This window comes from Phocoena phocoena, chromosome 9 (genome assembly GCF_963924675.1).
Source record: "Phocoena phocoena chromosome 9, mPhoPho1.1, whole genome shotgun sequence".
Taxonomy (NCBI): domain Eukaryota; kingdom Metazoa; phylum Chordata; class Mammalia; order Artiodactyla; family Phocoenidae; genus Phocoena; species Phocoena phocoena.
This window is the reverse complement of record NC_089227.1, coordinates 19,431,193-19,456,992: the sequence shown is the minus strand read 5'-3', so window position 1 is coordinate 19,456,992 and position 25,800 is coordinate 19,431,193. Positions and strand designations below refer to the sequence as shown.

The following is a 25,800-nucleotide window of genomic DNA, read 5'->3' as shown; positions in this document are numbered from 1 at the left end:
CAGGCAAAGAAGACAGGGAGAGTATAGAGTACCAATAACACTGGTGATCAAGTGACATGCATGCCAGGAATTTTAAGGAGAAAAGAAAGGATGACAAGAAATGAGGCAGGGGAGGAAAACTGAGGCCAGATTGTAAAGGATTTTCCTCGTATAGCAGTAGGGATTCTACTCTGAAGATAAACTGTTGCCTCTAATTGAGATATTGAAGGGTTTGAAGCAGGGAAATGATAGAATCCTATTTCCACGTTAGTAGCTCTGTATAGAGCACAGAGAAAGTGGGAGCAGGGAAACTAGGAAAGAGGCTAGTAAGCAATTCCCCAAGGAGGGGATGGGTCCTCATCTAAAGTGGGTCAGTAGCAATGGGAAGGATAAGAGAGATGGAACCTTCTCTCCTATTTTTTCTTAAACTGCGGCTGACCCTTCAGGACTTGATCCTCAGGATGTCTTTCCTAACCACCCCAGGCGAATCTAGCTACCTCTGTGATCCCAGCCTTCAAGAACAGGAAATGGCTGTTTTTACTTTTTTTTTTTTTTGTGGTACGCGGGCCTCTCACTGCCGTGGCCTCTCCCATTGCGGAGCACAGGCTCCGGACGCACAGGCCCAGCGGCCATGGCTCACAGGCCCAGCCGCTCCACGGCACGTGGGATCCTCCCAGACCGGGGCACGAACCCGCGTCCCCTGCATCGGCAGGCGGACCCCCAACCACTGCGCCACCTGGGAAGCCCTGTTTTTACTTTTATATCCATATTTAGCACTGTGCACTAGGACAGGGGCTTGCAGGTGCTGGATACATGTTTGCAGAATAAAATCCTTCACTGAATGCCTTTTAAGGAAGGGGATCAAGATTACATGCCATCTAAGACATCATTAGTATGTTTTCTGATTCTTTTACTTTTTTAATATGCTTAGATGCAAACTATTATATATAGGATGAATAAACAACAAAGTCCTATTGTATAGCACAGGGAACTGTATTCAATATCCTGGGATAAACCATAATGGAAAAGAATATAAAAAAGTATGTATATATATGTATAACTGAATCACTTTGCTGTACAGCAGAAATTAACACAACATAGTAAATCAACTATACTTCAATTAAAAAAATAGATAATATGCTTAGCCAGCAATCATCTTGTAATAATAGCTATCCTCAAGTTCCACAAGCAAAATTTTTGTTTAAATTCCTTAATTTAATTAAAATCAACAAACCTACCAAGTACGTTGTGACTGAAAGGCATTGTCCTGTGGTAGATATATAGAGACTGTCATTTTACTCTCTTTGATACTTATATTAGATATTCCTCATCCAATGCATAGGATATTATTACATGTTAAATTTATGTTATTTTATTTGAGGAGATAATTGATGTTTTAATTAAAAGTGGAGAGGGCCAAAATAAATATATGTTTTATAGCACCAATTATTTCCCTTACTATTCCCGACAGCAGGAAGCAATCAATCTTGTTAGCATCCTTTCCACCCTATCTTGGATGGATTGATATGATTTCAATTGATTAGGTGCTGTTGAAAAAGCTCAATGTTTTCCTCTGGTCCTGGGCTGAATAGAATTTTTAATAACATCCCAGTCTACCATCATGTAAATCATGGTCATGTGTAACATTACTATTATGTAAGGTACTTTTTTCCCTCACTGGTTGAGAATTTTTTCCCACTGATTTTTCTTGGTTTTTTCTTTTCATTTCAAATGAACCCAATCCCAACAATTCATTTACAACAGAAGAGACTCAAAAATTCAAAGCTTAAAAGAAATCAGCTTTTAGGCAATGATAAATGTCAGTAAAATTAGACATGTCTTTTCCTGACACTATGCAGTTTTCAGGATATTAATGTTCACTGCTATATGGTGTTCTATATCTTCAGTAACGTGAACATTTTTATAGTCTGGAAAAAGATTTACATTGTGGTAGATTTCTTGAGCCTACACAAAAGCTATCACGCTTTTGCATTCTCAAAAGTCACAGAATACAAATCTGTTCAAATAAACTAAGAACACTGATAATATATGTGAAACTAGAATTAGAATGGGGTTTTCTGATTCAAGAGTTATTAGGTAAACAATCAGAAGTTTGCCAGTAATGGTCATCAAGTGTCTCATTACTTAAAGCCATATTGATGATATATATGACTATAAATAATAAATGGTACTTTCTGAAGCCTTTCAAAAATCCACATAATTTTCCTAATTTCTGTCTTAAACCCATTAGAGTCTCCTTAGCAGAGAGATAATTAGTAGAAATTTCCTTTACATTCAATAATGTAATTCTTAAGTTAACAAGTTTCCTCCAAAATAGAACTCTGTAAACAAAAATTGATAATATGCCTATGATAATGGTGAAAATGGGATGACATTTTTTTCATTGTGTGCCTGTGCATACATTCCCATATGTGCATCTATGAGACTTTGGCATGGGTGAGAGTCTGGATGTGTATGAGGCAGTCACAAAGCTTAATGTGACTACTTAATGTACACTTAACACATCTAAAATGATGTTGCATCTGAAATTAATAGCGCACACAGTTGAAACAAGCATATAGATACTACACACACAATCACCTATAACACACTCAAATATTAAAAGCTATAAACAAATATTTTCGACAAAGTTAACAAGAAATTTAAGTGGTAAATTACGCAGATGTGTTTCTGTAAAATTCTAAAATTAGTAAGATTTATATTTCCAGGACAACTAAATATAAATCATTAGAAAAACAAACTATGAAAAGAATATAAATTTTCTCTGGTTTATTTGACTCACACTTAGTATCTTCAGAACTCTACAGATCTTTATCAATAAGTAGTAACTAAATAGTTATTAGAGATATTAAGGGGTCAATAATTCCATTTCTAAAGTGTCATGACCAAGTAATAGTCATGAAATGCTTACTCAGTACATAGGACCTACCATGAATAATTTTGACACAACCAATACGAAGAAGTCAAAGACGATTCTTACCTCCTTGTTCACACAATTGCTGGGCTAAAGCATCTTTGAAGATAATCTGGCCTTTGTGTGTTGCTGTAGCCCTGAAAATGAACAGAAAAAGGTAAATACAAATCTTGTAATATGTTTGGTGATAACAATGTATTTTTAAAACTTTTTTAAAACCTCTTTTTTTTTTTTTTTTTGCGGTACGCGGGCCTCTCACCGTTTGTGGCCTCTCCCATTGCGGAGCACAGGCTCCGGACGCGCAGGCTCAGCGGCCATGGGTCACGGGCCCAGCCGCTCCGCGGCATGTGGGATCTTCCTGGACCGGGTCACAAACCCGTGTCCCCTGCATCGGCAGGCGGACTCTCAACCACTGCGCCACCAGGGAAGCCCTAAAACCTCATTTTTAAATGTTATGTGGATATGATTTTTTTTTTTTTAAAAAGTGCCTCTGAACAGAGATAAAAATGAGCAATAGAGTCAAGGCTTAAACAAGTCACCTGGGTTGAGAATTATCTTCTGATTGGTTTTATTTTGTAAAGATACTGTAACATTTGTGGGCTTATTCTGAAAACTGCAGATGTAAGCAAATCTTGGGTAGAAGAAAAAGTATGGAAAGGATGTTTATTAAAATTTATTCTTCAGGAGACCTTGATATAAAATGTTTTGTGGTGCAATAATGATATTAACACTGGAGGAAGATGCTCTTAATGTATATTTTTCTGAAATCAACAGTCACCATAACACCATAACAGATTTGAGACGGAGAATTATATTTTTAAAGTTTTTTTTTTTAAAGAGGCCTATTTGGAGCTTTCATAATTACAAAGTCTGTCATAATAAAATATACCTTTTCCCCACTGGGTCTAATTCACCACTTGAAGGAGATGTGTATCTTTTACTTCCTCTAATCAGAGCTGTGCACATGGACTGGTGAAAAAAATAACATCCTTGCAGCAGATGTGTTATTCAATGGTTATAATAGGAACTGTCTTATTAAAGGAAGAATTATTTATGCTTTATATTTGAAGTGTTTTTCCTTAAAAAAGATTCTTTTCCGGCACAAAAGGTATTATTTAAATGAATTTAAAACAGGAAATCATGCCTCTTTAAAAAATTTGATTTCAGAAAATAAGCCATACAAAATCTTTTTAATAACTAAAATATATTAACATTAAATCTCAAGTTTAGTTCTAGCCAAAACCAGCCTAGGACAAAAATAATTTGATTCAGCCATCACTTACTGAAGATGGATTATGTACAAAGCACTGGGCTAAGTCACAAAAGGCAACTTTTGGCCTCTGCAATTCCCCTCCATATGTGCACCCCTCAGTCAACATCTTGCCCTTTGTCCAGCCCAACAGGACCTCATGGTTGCCCACATCCCCACTCTGGTCTCCAGGTGGATGCACGCTCCTCCTCCATGCTGCATACCTTTCTGATTTCTATCCCCCACTGAATTGTTACAAGTGTCAGTCTCCCAGGACTTGAGTCTCTGGAAGTAGTCTGATAGACTAAGCCATGATGAAGTGTTAATGGGTGACGTTGCTCCAAGCTAACATATTTCAGCTGTGAAACTGAAAATATTATACTTTAACACACATACACACACACACACACACACACACACACACACACAATGACACAGTAGTGAGAGTTTTGAATGGTGGAACGGAAATATAATTGAAGAGAAAAATCACTGGGCAGCCGTCAACTCACACTATATGTGAAGTTTATAAGGGTAATCAGCCCTTGTTGTTGCATATTAATCATTATTGAAATTACAGATAAACAGATGCTACCACTCTCCCTATATATTCACATATGTTTATAGGTTTTCCATTGCTTTTAGCAAGGTGAACATGAGAGGGACTAAATTTAGGGCCAATCTAAGCCATAAACATGACCCACAGACTCATCAGTTACAAGATTTATTTCCAAAGAGAACATGGAAACTTGATTTACCTAAATATGTTTCATTATTCAAATCTCAATCAAGTCAAGAGCTTTTTCTTTTTTTTTTTTTTTACGGTACGCGGGCCTCTCACTGTTGTGGCGTCTCCCGTTGCGGAGCACAGGCTCAGCGGCCTGTGCTCACAGGCCCAGGCTCAGTGGCCATGGCTCATGCACGGGCCCAGCCGCTCTGCGGCATGTGGGATCTTCCTGGACCGGAGCATGAACCCGCGTCCCCTGCATCGGCAGGCGGACTCTCAACCACTGCACCACCAGGGAAGCCTAAGTCAAGAGCTTCCGAGCTCACATATACTTCTGATAGCAACACGGCAATCATAGATGTATAATTTTAATTTGACATTTACTTTGCAAGGGATATATTTTCTGAAATCACTAACCACCAAGAAAAGCCCTGCAACATACAATGTTTAAATAATTGTTCATTTTAGTTGTCTTCAGATTTTAAGTATATACTATTCCTACAGTAATATTTCTCGGTGGTCCACAAACTTATTATCATTGTGCCAGTGTATGCTCCCATGAACACAAAAAAACCAAAGTATCCAAATAAAATTCATGTCACAGAGGTTTTGCTTTTCCCCTGGCTATCAGAGATACTGATATATATGGGTCACTGCATAGCACCTTGTGAATCGTCCATACTACTTCCCCTATTACTCAGTTTCTTCAGATTTAGAATTTCATTCATGCTTTTACTTCTTCTACTGTGGTTCAATGAGTGAATTTCTGAGAACTAGAGAACAACTGAAACTGAAGAAACTTTTATCATCTAGTCAAAATTTCTTTAGCAGTGGTACTCATTCTTCAAACAAATATTACAGAACTCCGATATATGAACAGGGGAGCCCTGTTGGAAGTTGCTGGATTCCCTCTCCTCACCCAGCATGCTCCCTACCACCCACTCCCCAAAAGGTCCTGGTGCACTTCTCTGGAACACTTGGGAGTTTGAAGTGGAAAAGTTTGAAAACCGTTGAACTAGTCTAACTCTTTACAGTGTATGGGTCAGGAAACAGAGGACCAGGGAACACCTGCTGAAGGTCACACAGCCTGTTAATGGCAGATGGAACCTGATTCCAGGTCTTGATGCCAAGCCTTGGATTCTTCCCACCACATCAGCAGTTTTCAAAATGTGCTCCATAGTGGTACCCAGGGGTCTCCATGGGAGTCAGAGGGATGGGCAGCAGGGAATGCTTCAGGCACCATTAATTCAACCAGAGCACCTGGTTCTAATACTTGTTCTAAGTATTTAATGTTGTTTGAAGAAAGGGCGCAGCAGTTCAGAACTGGATTGAGAAGCATACTATGTGCTCTCAGAAAGAGAAAGACAAACACCGTATGCTAACACATATACATGGAATTTAAGAAAAAAATGTCATGAAGAACCTAGGGGTAAGACAGGAATAAAGACACAGACCTACTGGAGAACGGACTTGAGGACACGGGGAGGGGGAAGGGTGAGCTGTGACAAAGCAAGAGAGAGGCATGGACATATATACACTACCAAACGTAAGGTAGATAGCTAGTGGGAAGCAGCCGCATAGCACAGGGAGATCAGCTCGGTGCTTTGTGACTGCCAGGAGGGGTGGGATAGGGAGGGTGGGAAGGAGGGAGATGCAAGCAGGAAGAGATATGGGAACATATGTATATATATAACTGATTCACTTTGTTATAAAGCAGAAACACACACACCATTGTAAAGCAACTATACCCCAATAAAGATGTTAAAAAAAAAAAAAAAAGAAGCATACTATGTGCTCAATGCCATTCTCTGAAGTCTTTTGCTTGGGAAAAATAAAAGTAGTAATAATAATAATAATGTGACTGGTAGAGGTATATATAAGGCATATATATACACACACACAGACACACACACACACACACATATGTGTCATGTATATATATAAACCATGCATATATGGTTATTACTATTATAACACATATTATGAATTGAAATTGACCCCCTGCTAGGCACTGTTGTAAGGGCTCTACATAAATTAACTCAATTAATCTTGACAACAACCCTACTAGGTAGATACTATTACCTTCATTTTCCTGGGACACAGATCTATTGTTTGATTTGACTAATGTCATGTAACTGGTGCTAGGCCAGGATTCAAACCCAGGCAGTCTGAGTGCAGAGTCCTCACTTTTAACTGTTAACATTAAATTGTCATTGATCTGGTTCAAAGGTGGGATGGTAGCTTGTGATGTCTTTTCAGAGGGAAAGCCTGCTTTCCAGGCCTGATCTTTAAATTCATGCCTCCTTGAGACTGTGCTCTCGACTCCAACTTTTCAGTACATTTCTCTTGATTGCTTCTCCTACAGTGTTCTGAGTCCTTGGGCTTCTAGTCAGCTCATTGCAGTTCCCTTTCAACTCTATCACATTTCCTCTATCAGCCCCCACATCCCTTGCATCGCTCCTTTTCTCCACCAAATATAAGAGCGCTGGATGCTAACCTCATCAACATTGCTGCGAAAACCCTGGAAGGATACACAGGACACACACACACACACGTGTTGACAGATAATCATCATGTACATCACCTTCTTTACAAACCTTTAAATCCCTCAGATCACAGTTTAATATAAAAATGCCCAACCCTACAGTAGGTGCATGGTTAGTGATTTTAAGGGTCTGCTTATTAGCATCTTATCTTTGGGGGAAGAAAGAGCAGAAGCCCAGGTGACCACCAAGAACATAAGTACCATTGCTTTTACCCATGAATGTGTCTGCTGTACATGCCCCAGGGTGTGATATGTCAATAATGGCAAGTCTACTTTGAACACATTTAGAGCTATGAAATAATTCATGGTGGTTTACTTACAGAAGCACAGTACTTACTTCAAATATTCTACAGAAATATAAATATATATTTAAATATAATATGTAAATATATAGTTTAAATATAAACATAAATATATACATTTAAATATAAATATAAAAATATATTTATGTATTCAAAAATTGCTAAAGTCACAGTAACTCAGAGTCAAAAGTCCCTAGAGGTCATGTCCTCCAATTTTTAACCCATAATATATTTTTCTTTTGTTATAATAAGATACAGCTATGATATATGGTGACAGGCCTTATTTGTTTTCAGAATTATATTATGCAATTAATTTATAGCTCTCTTTTAGGAGGACGTCTATCAAATTTGTGGTGCTAGTAACTATGTTGGTACTACCTTGTACTTAATTTTCCATAATTACCAGTAATTTTTTAGAAGAGTTCAGAAGCTATCCTCATTGTTCACTATCCTGGGGAGTAGACCAAATTTCTTAAATAAGCTTCTAATAAGTACTTATCTTCTTGGGAGATGCATAGGTTTCTAGAGCAAGTTTGCCAACAAGAATCCCTATTAAATAAATAATTTTAAAAGTTAGGGGGGCTGTTATGATCTATCATTTGAAAAGCTCCACAGATTCTGCCAAATGAAGAAAGTTCATTATGATCACCATATTCAGAGCTTGAAATAGCCTGAATTTAAAAGAACACGCCATATTCTAGTTTTTACTGAACTCCTAGAGCAACTGTTTGCCCAAGCCATTTAACAATAAGTATGTATTGTAATGAGGCACAAAGCTGAAGCTCACAGTTCCTGGAATCAGAAAGACCAGTACATGACCACAGTGAGCTGCCGCTAACAAGCTGTCTTCGTACCTCTTTATTCACCTGAGGCTTCAGATTCTCTATATGAGGATAGGGTTAATAATAACAGTTATTTAAAGACAATAATATTCACTCTTCTGATACTTAAAGTCTCTCTACCTAAACGGATTTCAAGCTTCTGGAATAGTAAAATTCCAGAAGGAATAATTAAAATTATCTCCCACCAAGGCACCTGTTATAATGATTTGAACATATAAGGGAATCAAAACTATATTTTTTCAGCTCACAATTGTGCAATATTGCCATCCAGTTTCCAAAACAGGACTAAAAAGGGGTTTAAATGTAGTTGCTACAATGCCTACCCAAGTGTACTGTTTCGTTACTTCATCAATCAATTTGCTCACAGATTAATCTAAAGAATCATTTTTAAACCTAGGACGATGTGCTTTACATCTCCAGTGGTGGGTGACTTTCCCACTTTTCTCCCTGATTTACTAATGCGGTCTGATATGTTCCTGTGTCTCGTCCATTGACAATTGTAAAGGCATTCATCTGTCAGCAACATGACGTTAATCTAGTGTAATATCAGCGTGCCTGTGCCAACTACCCTCCAGGAAACGTCAATAAATATGTGAAACATGGGAAAAGAGAGAGCGGGTCCAAGTTTGGTCAATTTGATCTTCAAAGGAATCAATTCACTTACAAAGATTCTTGACCCCTTTTCATAAGCAAATTACTGTACCTTCTAATTAGGTTGAGGATTTAGCTTGACCGTTATTAAAACAAGAAAAAAAATACCAAATTATTTAAAACATGTAAAAAGGAGTAATGAATAACTTCAGGGAGAAATTATTTTTATATTAAACTCTCAAACCACGTCAAGGCCATTGCAAAATGATAAAAAAAAAGTGGATGTTTTCATAACGCTTTTGCTTTTCAAAGCTTTTACTGGGCTCTTTGTTTTTATAATTACATCTTTTATTCCTAAGTCATAGCATTTTCCTTCTGTTAAATGTATAAATACTTTCTCTCCCTCCAAACACAAATTTCAGCCTTAATGTTTTTATGTGCTTATCCAATAATCACAGTCTCCATGTTCTTAAAAATCACCAAATATATGAATTTATGATATTTTCTGATCAAGGTATAATTTTCATCAGTAAAACAAAGAACATATAAATAAAATAATTCAAATAGGGCTAGTAAGTTAATGGTTAATGGCAACCATAATGGTTAATCCCTTTCAAGAGACTCAGCAGAGCTAACTACTCAAATTAAGAGGTAGCGTGTTGGGCTTCCCTGGTGGCGCAGTGGTTGGGAGTCCGTCTGCCGATGCAGGGGACGTAGGTTCATGCCCCAGTCCGGGAAAATCCCACATGCTGTGGAGCGGCTGGGCCCGTGAGCCATGGCTGCTGAGCCTGCGCGTCCGGAGCCGGTGCTCCGCAATGGGAGAGGCCACAACAGTGAGACGCCCGTGTACCACAAGATGTAGCGTGTTAATCAAAATAAAACCAGCTAGTTCTATTACTTTGGGAGGTAACTTAACCTCTCCTGATTAATTTCCTGATTTGTTTAAAAAAATAGTAACAGATGATCTTCAAAATTCCTATAAATTCTAAACCTCTATGATTCCATGATTCAAGATTAAATGAGCACATATGAGCATGTACACACACACACACACACACATGCTAGCTGCAGCCTCTATCGAGAGAAGTGCTTCCCAAAATCACGTGGCACAGGTAACGGTGTGCTACAGCAAGCTTGCATCACCTCATGAGAGCTTGTTTTTTAAACAGTTATATTTTTATTTTAATGTGAAATTTAATATATGTGTGTGTGTATAAATGGGTTTTGCATGTATATACTATAACTACTGCAGCTATATCCCCTAACTCATGTAAAAATATAAACTTTATCCTAGTCATTCAAGTCAAAAAAGTGAGTCACAGACTTAACCTCCTCATTCATCAGCAAATTCTGTCCATTTTATTTACTTACTCTCCAGTGTACCCTTTTTCTCCATCTCCACAGCCATGTTTTAATTCAGGACTTGATAATTTGTCATCTGATAAGCTGCAACACTCTCTCGATTGGAATCTCCCTCCAGATTCACCCCCATGCCAATGCAGCTTTCACATAGTGCCAGTTTTCTTTCTAAGATGGCTAGAAATCCTTCTGCAGCTCTCCAACACTTAAAGGAGTCTGTCAAATTCCTTAGAATGGCCTAAAAGGTTCTTCAGGTTCTGGTCCCTGCCTGTGTATCCAGCCTCACCTCCCACTGCACCCTGCAATTGAGCCACAGAGTAGTCTTCATGGGTTCTAGAATGCACGATTTATTTCATGCCCGCCAAATTTTTTATGTCCTGTCCCCTGTGCGTCAAAGTCTCTTGCCAAAAATCTTTTATTCATACTCTAAAATTTATCCAGGAATCTCTTCCCCTTACAAAACCTTCTTAGATCTCTCAGGTAGCATTAGACACCTTCTCCAAGGATAGCACAGCCTATTTTCTCAGCTCTGACATAGAAGCTTCCTAATTTAAGGGGATCTGACTTGCAGCCCAGCCCTCTTTTATCACAGTCATTCTTATCATAAATTGAAACAACATGGTAAGTAGCAAATTCGTATTCATGACTACCTAACAACCTCAACTAACACAAAATCAACGTTGATGCCTTCCAGATCCACCAAGAGTAAGCCTCTACAATCCACAGTAAAAGGTTAATACTATGGAAAATTAATCAGATTAAAAAGGAATTGATTGCCTGAGTACATGATAAGATGCTATGAATCCACATATCTCTGAACCTGGCAAGAATTTGGTCAAAGGCATTGTCTGTCTTTGAAATTTTAACAACATGCTTAATTAAAACATTAAATAAGGAACTTTCAGTGCTACAAAGGATGCTTTTATCTATTCAAGGAGAGAAGTAGTTGGCCTATAGTCAGATTTCTGGGATGGAGTACTAGCACTGATATATAAAAATGAAATATTTTTCCAGAAAATTTAACAGGAAACCATAGAAAAGAAAGATTGTTATATATAATAGGAGTTTAACTTCCATTAGAAAGTGAGCAAGGCAAGGCTTTCCTGGTGGCGCAGTGGTTGAGAGTCCGCCTGCCGATGCAGGGGACACGGGTTTGTGCCCTGGTCTGGGAAGATCCCATATGCCGCAGAGCGGCTGGGCCCGTGAGCCATGGCCACTGAGCCTGCGCGTCTGGAGCCTGTGCTCCACAACGGGAGAGGCCACAACAGTGAGAGGCCCGCGTACCGCAAAAAAAAGTGAGCAAGGCATAACTAAAAAAGATTCCATGAAGGATCTTCCTTATCCAACATTTATCATTCAAAGACTTTCAGAAGCGTTCTGCATATTGAATCAATAATGGGAATTCTCCCACTTTAAATGTAGTTTGAAGTTCCTTGGGAAAAAAAAAAAAGAAAGGAAGGAAGGAAGGAGGGGGGAAAGAAGAGAAAGAGAAAGGAAAAGGAAAAACAAGAAAAGGGAAAAAGAAAAAGGGAAGAAAAGTCTGGGCTTACAAGAAAGAAGCCATTTTCTCTACAACTAACATTAGATTTAGCCCATGACAAAAAATTCTCCTAAAGGATATTTACAATATAGATTTTAGATGCTTTGCTTTTATACATAGTAATTTTAAAGGTATGTGTTTGTATGTTATTTCTATACACAATTTTGATATTTTTAGTGTGTGAAAAGAGATTTCAGGAATGAAAACCCAACTGATAAACTTAGGAGTTTGAATTGAGATAGTCCGGCAAGGGACCAGGCCTAAAATCCTAACTCCTTTCCTTCTTTTGATAACTTTTCCACAACAATTTTATGTTTCTGATATCTGGGAGCATCTTACTATACACATCAGAAGAAATTCATCAGCTTCCCAGAAGAGATGTGGGTTGTGACATGACCACCACTGCCTGCCTATGTGGGAATTTGGCAAAATATAAATGGTCTATGTTCATCTGGCAGTTATGTTCATCTATGGTGTTGTATGCACTCAACCAAATGTAATTGAAACCCTTATTTTCACTTAAATTATTTTCAATAACACTGCTATGTGATACTGCATTGAAATAAAGAATAATCATTTTGGTGAAAAAGCACTGATAGTTGCAGGATATATAACACTAAAGAGAAGCAAACATTTATCACTGGCAGAGTTTTATCCTTTGTTTGCTTTGTAAATCAACAGCAAAGTGGATTTAGGGAGGGAAGATAACCTCTGAGCAGGCAAAACTATGTTTTGTCTTGTCAGTGTGCAAAAGGATTGCTCTCAACAACTATTAAAAGAAGCAGAGATGCCAAACTTCTCAGGATTGATCACAGAATTTTAAAGTAAGGGAAGGCTGATAGGACTGATTCATGTAGCAAAAAGGATTATACCCAGGTGCCAAACATCTTCCAAAGCTCCCAACTCATATGCCACTTTTTAAAAACTGAATGGAGGAGTGCTGTACACCAAAATGAATGACTTTTTATTGTCTAAATTCTAAATAGCTTGAGTTTAATCAAGAATTGTTCTGGCTCAGAAAACCACAAGTACAACAAGAAAAGACATACAACTTTTGTTAATAAAAAGATCATGTTCTGTCTGCCTCCACTAAATAATTATTCACAAACCCTTAAGGATTATGAATTTGATGAGGTGCTAAGGTAACAGCCTGCTCTAGGTGCTCACATTTCTTAGTCTGGCCCTGTTGACATATGATAGGTGCTCAGCAAAAATCTTTTGAGTTAATTTGAATTGTGTCTTCTATAGTAGGCGACGTGTACACTAGCCACAGGAATTTTTGTCTATTTATTTTCTTTATATTGTGTTCAGTGCTTGACATATGGTAGCCACGCAGTAAATGTTCATGGAATACATGAATTATTAGTTTGCATTATGATTACTATACAATGTTAAAATGCTTTAATAAGTAACCATAAATTATGCATAAGAAACACTTAGAGAAAGATGGTTAGGTGATAATAATAGATCATCAAGATAAACATTATTATAAGCAAGATTTATCCCAGAAATTAGTTAACAGCAAGAGCAATAAAAGTAAATAGGCTAATGTATTTGTTTTACTATTGCAACATGTTTTCATGATGTAACATCTCCCAGAGTATTCTTAAATCACCTGTAATCCAGAAATGCCTTCTAAAACTTCAAAATAAAAATGCTTTTCATACCACCTTTTAAAATCACTAAAACTCATCAAAGAAAAGAGTTTGAGTGGTTTTGCTGCTTTAAACACCTTTTACCTAAGTAAGCCTGTGTCAACTTGCTTCAGAGGCATCCTTAGGCAATGCAAGGACTAAACTGGTAAAATAGTAAACCAATTCTAAGAAAACCTTAGTAAAAATTGGAATTTTTAAATTCATTGGATAGTGAATTAAGGAGTCTGTATATTTGTTGAAACATTCATGCTAAGTATTTAGGTATCATCTCCGAAGGGACAGATAGAAAAAGTACTAGTTGCAGATACAGAAGAGGAGATTGTCCTAGGTCTGGCGCTCATTATCTACATGAATTAGGCTGTATCACTTAGCTTCTGTGTGTCTCATTTCTTTAACCTATGAAATAAACTGACTGGACTGGATAATTTCTAAAGTTCAAACAGTAGATCTGGAATCAGAAGATGTGCGTCAGCACCACAACTCAATGGTTTATGTTGACCCTAGACGAATGTTTATTTTTTGAGAGAGGATTTAAAAACTTGCACTACTTCTTGTTCAGGGCTGTGGTGAAAATCAGAAGAAATCAACTCCATGGAAAGACTGTAAAAAATGTGAGGAATTATGATGATGACATTCTGTCATTTTGGAAAATACTGGCACAAAATTGAAAAAGAATTATGAAACATATAGCCCATAGGAAAAGTCACCTCCTTATCCTCCAAAAAAAATAAAAGGGCTGTAAACTCTAAAATGTTTTATGGCTGTGAGAAAGCTGATGAAAGCTCTAATGAAGCACAGGATTTCTAACCTAGTTAATTAATCATAATGAATTAGAACAATATTGGTGTATTGATATAATATTAATATTCTTGTAAAATCCTGCCAAATTACATACAATGGTTACTTTGGAGGAAACAAGTTATAAGGCAAGCCTCTATCATAGGCAACAGTATTTTTTTCTGTTCTAAAAATAATTTCTGTGTATTATGAAAATTTTAAAATACAGGAAAGTATTAATGTGAAAATAAAATTACTCATATTCATGCCTAGGAGAGATAATCACTATTAACATTTCAGTAAACTACATACAGTCTTCTAGTTTTAAAAATTAGTTTATGAATACAAAGATTTTTAGAAAATTAATTGCCTAAAAAGTAGGTTTCTATTCCTTTATACTTAATATTTATTATAAATAGTTCCTATATCATTAAATATTTTTAGAACAAGATGTTGATAGGCTAAATAATATTCCACTGTATGGCTATATCATAATTTATTTATTATACTATTGTTGGAATTTTGTTTCTGTTTTTTAATATTTTAAATAATAAAATAAGCTTTGATCATATCTTTTATTTTTACCTCTCATTTTACTGAGATATAATTGACATGTAACATTGTATAAGTTTAAGAATGTGAAAGGTATTAATTTGATACATTTATATATCGCAAAATGATTACCATTAGCGCATTAGCTAACACATCCATCCTGTCCATAATTATCATTTCTTTTTTATGGTGAGGACATTTAAGATCTACTCTCTTGGCAACATTCAAGTATATGATACAGTATTGTTAGCTATAGTTGCCATGCTATACAAAGACCCTCAGAACTTGTTAATTTTGTAACTGGAAGTTTGTATACCTTGACAAATATTTCCCCATTTCCCCTACTCCCCAAACCCCTCGTAACCACCATTCTACTGTTTCTCTGAGTATGACATTTTTAGCATACCTTGCATTTTAAGATGGATTTCCAAGACTGGGAAACTAAATTAAGGGCATAAACATGAAAGCCATAATTCCAAATAGCATTTAAGGAAAGGTACATGTCCCCATCAGTGTCCTAGAGAGCACCCATCCCACAGTACCTCTGATGGCAATGAGCATTATCAGTCTATCAGTTTTCATTTCAAAGCTGTCATGCTACTTTTAATTTCCATCCCACTGATTATTAGTGAGGATACTTTGCATGTTTGTTGGTTACATTTTCCAGCTTTGGTAATTATATATTCACGTCCTTGCTAATTTTGCTATGGGTTTTGTTTTTGTATTGTTTTGTTTAATTTTTTGGCCACACCACATGGCATGTGGAATCCTAGTTCCCTGACCAGGGATTGAACCTGCACCACCTGCAATGGAAGCGTGGATTCTTACCCACTGGACTGCCAGGGAAGTCCCTTCTCTGGGTTTTAATGTTTTTCTAATTGATTTACAAGAGCTCTTTAAATGTTAAGGCTATTAATTCCATGCTATATTTGTTGCCAATATTTTTATGCAGTTTATAGTTAGTCTTTTACTGTCTTTATGATTTTTTTAATTTTTAAAAGTTTAAAAATTTTGTGTAATCAAATCTTTCAATCTATTGCCATCTAATTTTTTCTAGCGTTTTCATGCTTAGAAGCTCTTTACCATTCTAAACTCAGTTAAACAGATGCTTGCATCCATCTTCTTTTGGGAATTCTTTCTACTCATCTGGAATTTATTTTAGTATTCAGCCATTCAGTGGGGATTTAATTTTTTTTCTATTTATTTTAAAATGTCTTTGCATATTTTATTGAATAATCTTTGATCAACCTATTTATTATGGAACCTTTTCTATATTGTGTTTTCAGCATATATCAGAGTTATTTTCTGAAATATCTATACAGTTCCATTGATGTGAAAGCCTTTGACAATTTTCCACACTAAATAATTTCCACACTAAACTCAATTACATGGATAGACTAATCAGGGACTTGGGAATAATGTTTTCTCATGATTTCTGACTTGATCAGAAATAGATAATTCTTCTATTAGCCATAATTATAATCATGAAGAGGAAATGCACAGTGAAAATTTCAAATCCACAGATTATGCTTATTTCTAGTTGTTAAATATCAGTTGATTCAGATAATTATAGGGAATAATTCCTATGGCAGTCTGAGAATACAGACTTGTCGGTTGAGTATTTATGTGGGTGAAAAGGAATTACTTTGAGGAAAATTTAATAAATCTGAGTCTTCTTCTCTAGAAATATTGTATCAGAGAGTGTCTGGAATTTAGACATAAGGTACAATATAGGGGGCTGAAAAGAGGAAGATGGAGAGAAACGTCTGGCATGAAGAATTGGACTGCCACCTATTTCTTTTACTTTATACACATTATCAAGAAACTGAAAACCAACAAGGCTAAAAAGAGGATCCTGAAAGCTTCCAGAAAAAGGAAATAAAAGAACTTTCAAAATAAGAGAAGAATTGCATCATTTTCATGCACTCAATTACAGCACTAGAAGCTTTCAAAATTTTCAGAGAATATTACTTTTAATCTGCAATTCTATTTCTAGCCAATCTGTCATCAAAAATAAGGAATCAAACATTGTACCTCCCATGTATACCTTCTCAGGAAGAAATTGAGAAAGTGATCCAGAAAAAATGACAGAGTAAATTAAGAAAGAGAAAAAATCATTGATCTAGGAAAAATGAAAAGTTGTTCAAGAAAGAAAAAAAATTATAATATACCACTTGGTTCTGCAGAGAATAATATTTATATAATTATTGATTGAAACACTGATGATTGATTTTATGAACTATGTGATACATTTATACTGAGAGGATGTGGGGGATAAAAGTTGTGTGTTTGGGGGGTAATGATGTAAAAGATGTATATCTTCATCTACCACAATGTGAAGTAACTTGATTTAAGTATAATATTTAAAAATATAGATACAAATACCAGAAGGAGCAGCAAAAAATGATTACAGTGACTTACTCTGGGAGCACTACCAGGAGGAGTAGAGAAGGAAATTCTTCCTTTTTATTATGAGCCTTTTCCTATTATATAATACTTAAAACTTTTTTTGTCAAAATAACATTTCATTTAAAAAGAAATTAGGGGCTTCCCTGGCAGCGCAGTGATTAAGAATCCGCCTGCCAATGCAGGGGACACAGGTTCAAACCGTGGTCTGGGAAGATCCCACATGCCATGGAGCAACTAAGCCCATGCACCACAACTACTGAGCCTGCTCTCTAGAGCCTGTGAGCCACAACTACTGAGCCTGTGAACCATAACTACTGAAGCCCACATGCCTAGAGCCTGCGCTCCGCAACAAGAGAAGCCCCTGCGATGAGAAGCCCACACGCAGCAACCAAGACCCAATGTAATAAAAAAAAAAAGAAAGAAAGAAATTAGTATCAAAGCAAGCAGAAGGAAGAAAATAATGAAGATTAGAGCAAAAAATGAATGAAAAATAGAATAGAAAAACAATAGAAAAAATCAATGAAACCAAAAGTTGGTTCATTGAAAAGAACAACAAAATTGACAAACCTTTAGCTATACTAATCACGAAAAAGAGAGAGACAGAAAACAATTTACTAAAATCAATAATGAAAGAGGGGACACTACTATTGACTACAGAAATAAAAGAATTATAAGAAAACACTATGAATAATTAATATCAACAAACTAGATAACCAAGATGAAATGGCAAACTCCTAGAAAGACATAAAGTACTGAAACTGACTCAAGATTAATTGAAAATCTGAATAGACCTATAACAAGTAAACAACTGAATTGGTAATCAAAAATTCCCACAAAGAAAATCCCAGGTCCAGATGGCTTCACTGGTGAATTCTATAAAATGTTTAAAGAATAATTAACACCAATCCTTTACAAACTCTTCCAAAAAATAGATTAGGAAGGAATACTTTTCAAAACATTCTTCAAGGCCAGTGTACCAAAACTAGACAAATACATCACAATAAGTACAAACTACACAAATATTACTTATGAATATGGACACAAAAACTGTCAACAAAATACTAGCAGATTGGAATCCAGCAACATATTAAAAGGATTATACACTAAGACCAAGCCAGATTTAACCCAGGAATGCAAGGTTGGTTCAATATACAAAAATCATTCAGTATAATACACCACATTAATAGAAAAAGGACCAAAAAATGAATGATCATCTCAATAGATGCAGTAAGATAACCTGACAACTTCTAACATCTTTTGATGATAAAAATCATCCAACAGGGCTTCCCTGGTGGCACAGTAGTTGAGAATCTGCCTGCTAATGCAGGGGACATGGGTTCGAACCCTGGTCTGGGAGGATCCCACATGTCGTGGAGTAACTAGGCCCGTGAGCCATAACTACTGAGCCTGCACGTCTGGAGCCTGTGCTCTGCAACAAGAGAGGCCATGATAGTGAGAGGCCCATGCACCACGATGAAGAATGGACCCCACCTGCCACAATTAGAGAAAGCCCTCGCACAGAAATGAAGACCCAACACAGCAAAAATAAATATATTAATTAATAAACTCCTACCCCCAACATCTTCTTTAAAAAAAAAAATCATCCAACAAACTAGGAATACAAGGGAACATCTTCAACCTGATAAATGTCATCTGTGAAAACTAAGAGGTAATGTCATACTTATTGGAAAAAATGAAAGTCTACCCTCTAAAATTATGAACAAGACAAGAATTCTGTTCTTACCACTTTTATTCAACACTGTAATGGAGGTTCTAGCCTGGATAATCAGGCAAGAAAACGAAATACAAGGGATCCAGATTGAAAAAGAAGAAGTAATGTCATCGCGAATGACATAATCTTGTGTACAGAAAATCCTAAGGAATCCACAAGAAAATTATTAGAATTAATAAATAAGTCCAGCAAGGTTGCAGAATAAAAGGCCAATATACAAAAATAAGTTGTTTTTCTATGCATGCTTAATGAGTAACCTGAAAGTAAAATTAAAAAAACAATTCCATGTACAGGAGCATCAAAAAACCCAGAATACTTAGGAAGAAATTTAGCAAAGTAAGTGCAAGTCTTACACATGACAAGATACAAAACATTGTTGGAAAAAACCAAAGAAGATCTAAATAAATGCAAAGAAATCCCATGGTCATTGATCAGAAGACTTAATATTGTTAAGATGGCAAAAATAACCAAAAGAATCTACAGATTCAACACAATATCTATCAAAATTCCAACTTGGTGTTTTCTAAAAATTTTGCAAGCTGATCAGTGGAGTAGAACTGAGAGTCCAGAAATAAACTTTCACATTATGGTTAATTGATTTTTGACAAAGGAGCCAGGACAATTCAATGAGGAAAGAGGTCTTCTCAACAAATGGTGTTCAGTCAACTGGATATCGACTTGTAAGAGAATGAAGTTGGACCCCTACCTCACACCATATTAAAGAAATTAACTCAAAATGGAATACAGACTTAAATGTAATAGCTAAAACTATAAAACTCTTAAAAGAAAGCATAGAGGTAAATCTTTCATGACCTTGTATTTGGCAATGCTTTTTAAAATACAACATGGAAAGTGCAAGCAAAAAAGAAAATAAATAAATTGGACTTCATCAAAATTAAAAATTTTGTGCAACAAAAGATACCAACAAGAAAGTAAAAAGACAACCTACAGAATGGGAGAAAATATTCACGAATCCTGTTTCTGATCAGAGACTTGTATCCAGTATATATACAGAACTCTTAAAATAGTAAAAGAGAAATAAACCAATTTTAAAATGGGCAAAGGATTTGAATAAACATTTATCCAAAGAAGACATCCAAATAGCCAATAAGCACATGAAAAGATGCTCAATACCATTCTCCATTAGGGAAAAAAAAAACCCAAATTGGGTTACCCTAGACCTACAGTAGGATGGTTAAAATAAGAAAGACAGACAACAATACGTGTTAATGAAGATGTGGAGAAATTGAAACCTCATGTATGCTGGTGAGAATATAAAGTGCTGTAGCCATTTTGGAAAACAGTTTGTCATTTCCTCAAAATGTTAAATATTGATTTACTGGATGACACAGCAATTCCATTTGTAAATGTATACCCAAGAGAATCGAAAACATGTGTTCACACAAAAATATGTACACAAATGTTCCTAGGAACATTATTCACAATATGTCAAAGGGGAAACAACCTAAATGACCACCAACAGGTGGATGGCTAAATAAAACATGGTATATACATACGACAGAATATCATTGAGCCATAAATAGGGATGAAGTACTGTTGCTATAACATGAAACTTTCAAGGGTGAACCCTGAAAATGTGGTAAGTTTAAAAAGCCAGCCACAAAAAGCTAGATGTTGTATGATTCTATTTATATGAAATATCCAGGATAGGCAGGCATATCCATAGAGACAGGAAGTAGATTAGTGGTTTCCAGGGGATGGGGAGATGGGGAATGACTGCTGTGGATGCATGGTGTCTTTCTGGGGTGATGAAAATGTTCTGAAATTTTTGATGATGATTGCACAACTCTGAGAATATACTAAAGCCACTTAATTGTATACTTTAAAGGGATGAATTTTATGGTATGTAAATTATATCTCAATGAAGCTCTTATTAAAAAATAAAATTGAAATATATTCTAGAAGGTAGACAAGCTAATAATAGATAGGCATATAATCATTATTAAGGACAATCATGAGCGTTTTGGGGTTACTTCTGTTTTCTTGAGAATGATGTTTTAATGGACAAAACGAAGTGTTTTGTTGCTTGAAACAACCAGAGAACAGAGGTAAATTAGTATTTTTTTTAATGCTGCCATCCTTCAATGCTTCATTAAAAAGAATACAATAGGTGGCCCAAGGAAACTATAAAGCCTCAAACTGCAACCAAATTTCAATTAAACCAAAGTTTAATTTCTGCATATTATATGCAACTTTGAGCCCAGGGAGAGAATTAATTTTTCTCTTCCAATGTATAAGTAGTGCTTCTCTTACCTGCCTCAGTACACATTTAGATGAAAGAAAAACACATTAAATTATTGATGTAATGATTAACTGAAAGTCCCCTTAATTGTCTAGCATACTTACAGCAAAGCCCTTTGGCCCGATTCAGGCAACTACAACTACAACTCTTACAAGTACATTCAAAAGCAGTCATGTGTACCATTAAAAAAAAAAAGAACTATACTATTGAAGTAAGCACAATGAATGCTTAGGATGTTGTCTGGATGAAGACTGATTTTTTTCTGTGCCCTTCTCACCTAGAAATACACTCCTTTAGGTCAATAAAGAACCATATTTGGACTGAATCTCCTAAGTGTTTCAAGTAAATTCCAGTACTGCTGGGTTGCTGGGTGGAGTGTGCAAGTGGGATTCCTGGTGATGTCAACAGTTCTGTTACTAGTGAGTCTGATTTTGGAATAGCACAAATTTCAGCACAAATCTAACAATAACCATTCACTAGCCTAATCAGAAACAGTCAGTGGCCCCAGTGAGAAATATAAAATCACTGCCAAGTGTAAGACTCAGGCAGGTGCATTTTTAGGGCAAGCAAGGGGAACGGGAGATGGGAATGGACAGTAAGAATGGTAGTGGTCATCATGGGTAGGACAAATGAAATCTTGCTAGACAGATCATTTTTTTTTTATTTTAAGGGTGTTTAAAAGGCTGATTCTAAACCATCTAGATTAGTGCTTTCAGAAATTGGAAGCTTTAACAATATACAAGGCTCCCCTGGTGGCGCAGTGGTTGAGAATCTGCCTGCCAATGCAGGGGACACGGGTTCGAGCCCTGGGCTGGGAAGATCCCACATGCCGCGGAGCAACTGGGCCCGTGAGCCACAACTACTGAGCCTGCGCATCTGGAGCCTGTGCTCCGCAACAAGAGAGGCCACGACAGTGAGAGGCCCGTGCATCGCGATGAACAGTGGCCCCGCTCGCCGCAACTAGAGAAAGCCCTCGCACAGAAATGAAGACCCAACACAGCCAAATAAATAAATAAATTTAAAAATATACAGATTACCAGGTCCCATCCAAAAATTTAAAAATAAGATAGATAACCAACAAGGACCTACTGTATAGCACAAGGAACTCTACTCAATATTCTGTAATAACCTAAATGAGAAAAGAATTTGAGAAAGAATAGATTCATGTAATATATGTATAACTGAATCACTCTGCTATATACCTGAAACTAACACAACATTGTAAATCAACTATACCACAATATAAAATAAAAATTTTCAAAAAAATTTATTCAGAACCTCTGGGCAGAGGGCTCAGGCACAGGTGATTCTACTTGTAGCCAGGCTTTAAAACTACTGGTCTGAACAGTTACACTGCTGTACATTTTTCCTTATGAGTCAGAAATGTTTCGCTCTCCCTCTTAGTAACATCTTGCACTGTGGTAACAGCCATCACTAACAGCAAATTATTTTATTCCATCTTTCTCCAACCAAAGACCCTTTAGTAAGGATTAAAATGTATCCTGCTGATCCCGGCAGGACACTGCCCCTCATTTCCCCTCCATTTTTCAATGTCTTTGGTTTATGGGAATCACATGTATATTTCACTCACAACATTAGCCAGAAAGAGTAATTTTTCAGTGAAGAGGGATTCCCCTATTAACCTAAAACTGTATGAAATGCTGTATTTTTAGAGTTGTCTCCAGTATAGTCATTCACAAGCTGGTGTATAGGCAGGATTTCTCAATGTCAGCACTACTGACATTTGAGCTAGACAATTCTTTGCTGTAGCGGGCTGTGCATGGTAGAATATTTAGTAGCATCCCTGGTCTCTAACTACTAGATGCCAGGTATGACAAAAAAAAAGTCTTCAGACATTGTCAAGTGTCCCCTGGGAGCATAGACAAAATTGCCCCAGTTGAGAATCACTGGTGTATAGGTTTGTAAGAACTCAGCCCATATCAAAATTATAAGATTCACACTGAACCTTCTGTTTACCACATTGAATATCATCCATTTTGACATTTATACAAAGAAAAATATTTCAGATTTGGCTTACGTCTAGAAGTTTAATTATATATAATATCCCCTAATGCCAAATAGAATTTTCTATTGAAGTCAATTTCTGCGGAAGTCATAACTGGTTTCCTCCATTGCTCTGGGCAAAAGAGAAAAGTAAGATCCGACACACATTCTGCAGTAGATGTCTGTATAAATGGTCCTTGCTGGCTCAAACTAAGTCTCAGTTCTAGGAAAATTATTCTGTCTGACTCACATTTTCTGTGACTTTACTCTTTGATTAACACAGCCCTTGGGGTTGGAGAAGTTGTAGTGGGTAGTGTTTTTGTTTAAAAGCCCTTTCCTGGAATTGAACACAATGTTGTTAGAGAAACCCAGTGTGGATAAAAGAGAGTTCATGAAAATATAAGGCATAAACATTAAAGTTCAAAGTCAAGAACATACCACAAAGGCCAGGGATTCCTTAACAGAGCAAAGGAAATTGAGTAAATTAATCAGAAAATCAGGTATTTTACAGTGGAATTACGTGAGTCAGCATATTTTTCCTCCCTTTGCTAGGAAGACATGAACAAATCATCCAATTTCAGGAACTTAAGCTAAAAGAAAGCCTTCACTGCAAACAAAGGCAGAGCCAGTATAGTCAAAAGTGAAAAGTAAGTCATGGAAAATGAATATATTAAAATTCCTCTGGAATTACAAGGCACTGCCCCCTGACTAATAGCACAAAAATGATGGCCCATCATAATTTTGCCCACTATTTGAATTACATTCTGGGTAAAGTAGCAACAAGGAAGACCATTTTGACACAGCTTGGGTTCTTATAATGTCATTCTCTGCCTTCCTGTGAATATTCCATTTTTGTATAATGCTGAAGAAATCACATTTTCATTTTTCTATAGTTCATTATGGCTCATTGCTGTAGCAACTGCCAAACCAGTCAATTTGTACAAATAATAGAACAAGCTTCCATTGTCTCTCATCTGACACAGCGCCAACTAGTCGGGCTACCTTTTCCAAGAGGGAAATCATGTTTTTAAACTCTTTATCTAATTTTAATGTCCCTGGAGTCATACACAGTAAATTCTTTTGGAACACTGAACTGAGCGTTATGTACTCAAGCACTTACCCCTTTAAATTAGGTCATATAAAGACTACTGATTTCCATGTTGCCATTATACAAAGAACAAACCCTATATGAGTATTTGAAAGCCCAAGTGAATTTGTTTTCCTTCTGATATTTTAAAACAGTGGCAATTTAGTGACCTTGGTTTTTCTAAACTATTCATCTCCCAGCACATCAATTAGTGTTTGCTTAATTCAGATTTCTGGAATCAATCACCCTTCCCTGAAGAGGAAAAAAATGGCTGTGTGCTTCTTGTTTTGCAACTTTAATTCTCAGCTTGGTTTTTGTCTTTTAGCATCATTTATTGCAGTGAGAAGAACAGAATCAATCCTCTTACACTGGATACAAGTCATAGCATCCAAAATGTACAAAATAGAAACATTCAATGGTTCAATAAGCGAAGGGTCTGTAGAAAGCAAATGGGTACACAGCTGTAGGGGCATCCTTACATACCTATATGATATGACCTGCATGCCTGAAATTCTTAAATAGAGATTTATTCCTTTGAATAGTAATTGATCCCTCTATAAGGTCCCTCTACTTTAAATGTTTTATATGGGGATTATTTTAGACTTATGGACAAGTGGCCAACATAGTACAAAAGAGTTCCCATACACTCTTCACTCAACTTTCCCTAAATGCTAACTCCTCACATAATCCTGGTACATTTGTCAATACTTAGAAATTAGCATTCAGATTTAACCAGTTTTTCTGATAATGTCCTCCTCCCGCCCCATAAGAATCCAATCCAGGATACCACATCATATTTGGTAAGATCTCTTGTAAATATAAAAATTCCCAGGCAGTGTAATTTATTAAATTACAAACCAACTGTATTATGAACTCATTTATTATATAAATTTTCTTCTGGAAGGAAAAGATAAGGGCAGCATAAAAATCCTGGGCATGTGAGGATACATAAAGGAATTGTGAAAGGAAGGAAATGCTGCCAAGAAAGGAGGAAACAAATCAAAGCTTTGCAAAGACATTCAATTTTGCCTGGGGCAGGCCCCCCCCCCCCCCCCCCCCCCCCCCCCCGTGCAGCAGCTATGTGTAATTAGCATCCTCGATTACTACATCTGACAAACTAATTTTCATTTGAGAGAAAACAACAAATCATTAATTATGGTAATAAGTCATGGATTAAAATCTTTGTGTGTGGATTCTACATGCTCTGTGATTTGTGCCCTGGGTCAGCCACCATTTTGCTCCCTCAGCCTTTCCA

The 25,800-nt window shown here is 36.5% G+C and overlaps 1 protein-coding gene across 2 annotated transcripts in view; it reads right to left on the bottom strand.

Annotated features, from left to right (window-relative positions):
* Positions 1 to 25,800, bottom strand: part of RELN (reelin) — a 522,720-nt gene that overhangs the window by 300,059 nt on the left and 196,861 nt on the right. For both annotated transcript variants that reach the window (XM_065883760.1, XM_065883761.1), the window contains exon 4: positions 2,981 to 3,051. In XM_065883760.1, the coding sequence (XP_065739832.1) occupies positions 2,981 to 3,051 (71 nt within the window). The remainder of the gene's footprint in view (positions 1 to 2,980; positions 3,052 to 25,800) is intronic.